Source organism: Tyto alba, unplaced genomic scaffold (genome assembly GCF_018691265.1).
Source record: "Tyto alba isolate M040663 unplaced genomic scaffold, T.alba_DEE_v4.0 Super-Scaffold_20000042, whole genome shotgun sequence".
NCBI lineage: Eukaryota > Metazoa > Chordata > Aves > Strigiformes > Tytonidae > Tyto > Tyto alba.
The window spans coordinates 6,597,234-6,603,549 of NW_024881293.1; the positions used below are offsets into that span (position 1 = coordinate 6,597,234).

General features: G+C 44.4%; 1 protein-coding gene across 1 annotated transcript; it reads left to right on the plus strand.

Moving 5' to 3' along the window:
• Nucleotides 1-999: 999 nt before the first annotated feature.
• TMEM88B (transmembrane protein 88B) lies at nucleotides 1,000-6,316 on the plus strand. Its single transcript, XM_009969907.3, has 2 exons — nucleotides 1,000-2,071; nucleotides 5,703-6,316. Exons 1-2 carry the CDS (start codon nucleotides 1,802-1,804, stop codon nucleotides 5,970-5,972), a joined length of 540 nt encoding a protein of 179 aa, XP_009968209.3. The 5' UTR covers nucleotides 1,000-1,801; the 3' UTR covers nucleotides 5,973-6,316.

Sequence of the window (6,316 nt, forward strand, 5' to 3'; positions counted from 1 at the left end):
ATTGATAGCTGTGCTTCACCCGTGAGTGATGAATACTGAGGCTGGATATTGCATTTGTGTTGCTTTCATCACCTTTCCTTGTGGCATGACTTTGAGAAGCTGCTAAGCCATGGTACGTTTGCGATGCAGCTGCCCCGAGGTCTGCTAGCCCTAACTTATCATCTGGTAGAGCTCTTGTAATGGGCCATCAGTAAATGCTGCATGAGCAGGTCTGTCCTAGTCCTTGGAGAAAACTGTCTTAGCTTTAATTCTGCTGTACATATTGCTACAGCTGGCCAGTAACTAAGGTAGATAAACATACCAAAAGACCCAACAATGGCAGGGGGATGGGCACCCAAAATACACTTTTCTTTTGTAACAGAAGCATTTAATGAAGGAAAGCTAGCACTCATCTGTATTACAAAATCACTTTACACTTAGCATTGTGTGAACCTCTTTTTTTCTGATAACCTTTTTCTAGGGCAGAATTTTCTGAGAGAAACATTATCATGTGGAACACAGGACTCATGGATTCTTTCCCTGACTTGTGCCATAGATGAGCTGTGCCTTCTGGTAAGACCTGTGCTACCTCAGTTTCCTCTGGAGTTAAGGAAGTTTTCTCCCTCCTGCAGTACTATGATCATGCATATATGAATGTATGTAAAAGTCTACATAAATGTGCAGATATCACTGAAATTCTTAAATAATATTGATAATATGAGGCAGATGAAATAATTAATAATTGCTGTACCTTCATTACAAGAATATCAGTATGTTCTGCAAACAATAACAGTGATGACTGCAGAGAACAAAAGATTTCTGAGGTATATAGTGGTTTTTATCAGTTTCTCTAAGGTTTTTTTGATCTAGAGAGAAATTGTAGAAAATTAATCAGAGGCAGAATAATTAAAATTGAAAAAGGACTGTCTTGGCCTGGGGATATATGGTTTGAGCATGGCTCTTGGGTGCTGTGTGCTAAATCATTTCAGTAGTGAGGCAGATGTAAAGGATTGGCTAGCACAGAAAGCAGCTTCAGAATCTACTCTGTAAACAGAGCAGTGTTGCAAAGCTCTGAGAGTCAGCTCAGAAAGGAAGACACTGCTTGTATTTGAGTGCCTGTGACTGCAGGCAGCTGAGAGCAGGGGAACCACACGCTGCTCCAGTCTTTGCTTCCAGCTCTGCAAGGTGTGGGCAAGAACTCCAGCAAGGCAGAGTGGAGAAACAGCTGCTCTTCGTTATCTTCACTGGTCGCTTCATTTGGATGAGAGTTGAGCAGAAATATTTACGTGGGTGCAAGGTGAAGAGCATGGAAAGATGATTTGAAGTCAAGGAACTACCTGAAAGTGCCTAAGACCGATACCCTCAGCAAGCAACAGTACTCAAAGGTGCAGGAGGATACTAACGCTAGGCACTCTCTGGAACCTAGCAGCCTATCAAAGCGAAGACAACAACTGTTTGAGACCTTGTGGGATCATCACCCTAGGAAGAACAACAAATTCAGGAGTACTATGGATTCAGAAGCAAAATAATAGCTATTGCCAGACTTGGAGCAGCCACATTTACCTTGAATACCTTGAAACTGAGGTTGGAACACTGCTGGAAAACATTCTGAGAGGAAGCAACCTGTGCTGGCCAGGTCCTGGGGTAGCAGGTGGACAAGAGGCCTTTCCTATATTGCTTCATTATGATCTCTGGTTAAGTGTTCTTGTCCATGTGTGGAAGAGGCAGAAAAAGCCTCTGCAAATTACTTAGTTCTGTTGCCAAAAGCAAAAAAACCCTATTTTGGATAGGAGAGTGGGTTGATTAGCAATCATTTTGAAGAATGTCTGGCCAGGACACTGAGGACTTTGGAGCAGAAAACCTCTCAGAGAAGTCTCAGATGATTCCTAGCCTCCCACCGTATGACATTGATGACCAGCTCCTTCCCAGGGAGCCACGGAGTGCCTGGTGCTGCTTGGCATGGACCCTGGTAGTAGGCACCATGAACTCCCTGGTTTTTTTAACGAATTTGCTTCTGCTGTTTGTTATCTTCACCATTGTGCTGCTTCCTACCATTGTGGTGGTTTACTTTGGCTTCCAGTGCCACTCTCGGGTAAGTAAGCCTTGCTGCATTTGGCTGCTAGCAGCCACCTCTAAGGCAGGGCCATCCATAAGGGTTTTATTTTAGCCCATGGGAACAGTGGCTGTAAAGGCAAGGATAGCTTCCCCAGTCTTTGGCTTTGTTTTCATAAGGGATGTGTACATGTATAGATCTTCTCATAAGGTGTGTGGGAGAGATTTTCTCATAAGGTATGTGTATAGACTGGGCTTAGAAGAACAGGTTTATGGCAGTTTGTGCTGACCTGCAGGCTCTTGGTTGTACAGCAGAGCGGTCCCTCCTTGGTGCCTGTGGCACAGCTGTAGGCAAGGCTGGCATGTGCATTTGTCTAGAGAAGTACAGGCTTTATTGTTTCTGGACTTACTGCCTTGAAGCAGTTGGTTGGCACCCATACATTCGGTGTCAGTGGGTTAGCACAGAAAGGCTCACTGGAGAGTCAGGGAGAACACTGACAGAACGTGCAGGGGACTGAGATAGAAAGGGACCCTGTGGTCTTGTTTGCCTGTGCACTGCACTTTGTACAGTTGCTTAAAGTGATCAGAGATAAATCTACAGCATTTCACAGCAAGCTTGCATGAGATGCCAATCTTGTGGGTACGCCTGAGTGCTGGTAGGAATGAGCAAGATACATTTTTACTCCTTCTTCTAATATTGTGAGAAATGAAAGCTTGATTGGGCAATAAAGCTGTATTCCCATGAAAATAACAAGCAGCTATGTGAGGTCAGGTGAATACACTCCCTGGCTTGACAGAGTTGCTGTTTGCATTTTAATGTCACAATATTTATCTCTTTTCTGTGACCTCTGTTACTGAGTGCTGCCAACCCAAACTCTTCCGTATTTCACTCAAGTCCTGTGTGGGCTCTGATAGGGTTTGTTACTTTTCATTGAAGTCAGTCCTCTACAGTGTTTGTTATATTTGATCTGTCTAATGACTAATTATAGAACTAATAAAGTCTAACAGAATATATAATCCCCTTCTTATGCCAATCTAACATTCAGTTGTGTTCCCAAATGTGCTGTACAGTTTCTCACACCAAGAAATTAGTCTGTTTTGTCAGTAAGGGCTCTGGCTGTGTGCATGTCAGTTCCAGTTGGTTGATGTCCTCTGGATGTCATCATTTCTGTACTTATAAATTTCTTCTTGGTATATTTCTATAAATATTTTCAGAATCACTTGACTAAGTATGGATGTGAAAAAGTAGTTATCCTGTTTTCCTCACAGGCAGTAACTGTTAGTCCAGCTCAGTATGACTTCTCTTGCTGATTATCCTAAGTTAGAAGAGTTCCTTTACTTTCTACTTTGGGGAAAAAACCCACACCTTCTCCCAGAAGGGAGAATTGTCTGAAAATACAGATGCGCTTGGTGTCCCCATTCCACAGAATCTGATCTAAAGGGAAGATTATTTAAATATTCTCAAACTGATGTATTTACCTGAGAAATATCAAAAGAAGAAAGCTTTTCCCCTTCCTTTTAATGAAATCTGTGCATCCTATCTAATCACCCAAGTCCTTGGGACTTCTGAGTGAGCATATCCTAGCATGGGTGGTAGGAAGAGATCCAACTGTGTAGCAGGGGTCAGCCATTTGCCCAGTTTAACCCAGTAAGGCTCTTCTGACTTCTCTGGACCTGTTCATAGATATAGGGGGTCTCCCTCCACAGTGAAGGAGGAGAGACCCCCTCTGCCTAGCTGAAGTGTAAAATCATGTTTCCCAGAAGTCACTCAGCTCTGGGAGAATTGCTCCTTTGACAGCACTTTTAATGCCAGTGATATTTACGCTGAGGAGCTGTGTATGTGTGGTAAAGGTGCTTGTTCTGTAGGTGGAATCTTAGTTTGCTCACTTGAGGCATCTAAACCGTGGGACACAGCAGCATGCTAAGACATGCTGTTGACTGCAAGCATTTATAGCTTTGGGGGATGTGCTGTAACTTTCCAATACAGCCACTGCATTGTATTTTTCAGCTGGCGTCCCACCAACATGAGTAGTCAGCCCACAGCTCCCTGTCTCAAAGCTCCCCAACAAAGGGACTGTGATGTTCCTGTTTTCTCAGTACTGATGTATTTACTGGTCTGTGGAGTTTGGCTTTGATTTTTACTGCCCTGAAATAATGACTGCTTGTAGCTGCTGTTATTGAAAAGCTTTTCCTGATCCTGCAAACTAATGAACAGGGAGACATCTGTCATGGTAACTGTTTGTTAGAACAGGGCAAACACAAGTGCTGCTGCTAGTTGGAGTGAACCTCTGGAGGGCCTGCAGAGAGAAAAAATGGCTACTTGAATAATCATGCAGTGCTGCTTCATTGTGGGCTGCAGCACTCCTCTTACAGTCCATGGCTGTTAGGATTTTCACATACAAAAGGGCAGGTGAATAGAATGACTGTTGTTCTATTGAAGAGTACGTCTTCACAAGAAATAACCTGATAAATTTGCTTTGGGAGGAAGTGCTATGTGGGCCATTGCTTTGGTAAAATGATTCCTCTGCCTCCAAGTGCAGTGTGGATACTGATTCTGTAAGGCATGAAGCTTTCCAGGGTAGATTTACTAGGTTGCCTGTAAAGCCTTTGTTCTCCTCTGCACACGCCATGCTCTCCAGTTGAAGGTTTTGAGGAAATGTAAGAAGTTTTTGAGTACAACTAAGTGCATCAGAAGTGAAAGCAATGGTGTTGCTGTTGTCTGTAAGGAGTCTTTTAACACAGACTTTAATAGGCATAGAGAGGGATTGCAGCAGCACATCTTGACAAGAGCAGTCCTTTGTCTTTGGGCTACTACTTTTCAATGCCTTCCTAGTAGCCAGAGGCTGATTTCTGCACTGCAAATCCATTAGATAGATAGATTTTCTTTTTTTTTTTTTTTTTAGTGGGTTGATGGGTTGTGTTTCTTGTACTGCTGAAGGAATACAGAAAAAGAAAAGGAGGCTATGGGACATGGAGATTGCCTGTAGCATTTGTTAATGCAGAACTGAGTGGCTTGATTTGGATCTCCTGCTACCAGGATGAAAGGAGGGCTTGAAATACCACTCAGCAAGGCCCAGTTAGTGTGCCGGATGCTTTGCAGCAACATGGGGTGAATGGGCTTTTCTGGCAGCCTTAGCAGTGCAGAGAGATGCTAGGAGGCAGGAGTGAGTACAGTGTGTACTTTAGAAGACAGACTAGAATATAAGTGGGTCTGTTCCAGGGCAGGAATCTGGATAGTCTCCAGCCGGTGGGTAGCTATGGAATGACCAACCTCTGTCTGCAGAATCTAACATCTTGCTGTATTTTATTTACTTTGTTATAATTTCCAGTGTGCTGTGCCACCCACATTGATGTAGCAGCAGAAGGCCTTTTTATGTGGCTTCTGACTATCAAACGCTAAACTGTACTATTCTGATGCTTTAATAAAAATTTGTATTTCCTGCTTCAGGATCAGTGTGCAGTGCTCTTGTCTCAGTAATGCTGGAACAATTGAAAGCTTGATTAAAATGCGTTGTCATTCATATAGTGTAGCCTGAAGATTTCCAAGCTCATCTCGGAGAGAGGGAAGAGGTGTGTTATTCTGTGAAAGCACTACAAACTCAAGGGTACTTTGGTCACTACTCCTACCCACCACCAGGTCTGTGACGAGCTCTATCTCACTCTTCCCACAGGTGTTGCACTCAGCTGCCCGTTACTGCAAAAGCATCTTGGATGACAACAGCTCTTCTGCCCTCATTATCCTTGGCTTCGTCATCATGTCCCCTCTCATTGTGGTGGCCATGGCTATCTACTGCAGCCTGGCAAGGAGGCTCCGTCTCTTCATGTGCTTCCAGCCATACAGCAGGGCTGTGTACAAGGGGGTGAAGTGGCGCTGGTATGAGGAAGGAGGCCTGTGCAGCTGTGCCAAGGGGTGGAACACTCAAGTCAAGGCCTGGGTGTGAGTTTGCAGCACAAGGGGACCTGCCCTAGCCAGCATCCTTTTCCCCTTGCCCTGTCCCTCCCCACCATCACCTCCCAGAATCACCATCCTGAGGTCTCTGCAGATGAAGGCTGTGTAGTACCTAGGTGTGAGAGGAAGGAAGATGCGTTAAGGAGCCATCTCCTACAGCTTTGTAAGTGGGTAGGATTCTGCCCACCATGAAGGAAATACAGAGAACACAAGTCCTTGATGGTAAAGACAACGTTCAGCCCTGAAAAGAACAGGGACTCTGTTGGAGAATGGCTCAGAGACAAGGGTCATGAGCCCATCGAGCAGTTGTATGATCAGAGCCTGTTCTAGGGGCTG

What these genes read in the sequence shown, in the direction of transcription:
- TMEM88B (XM_009969907.3), top strand. Translation starts at nt 1,802, where the DNA reads ATGTCTGGCCAGGACACTGAGGACTTTGGAGCAGAAAACCTCTCAGAG. An exon ending in GCTTCCAGTGCCACTCTCGG is followed by an intron (nt 2,072 to 5,702) that starts GTAAGTAAGCCT and finishes CTCTTCCCACAG; the next exon opens with GTGTTGCACTCAGCTGCCCG.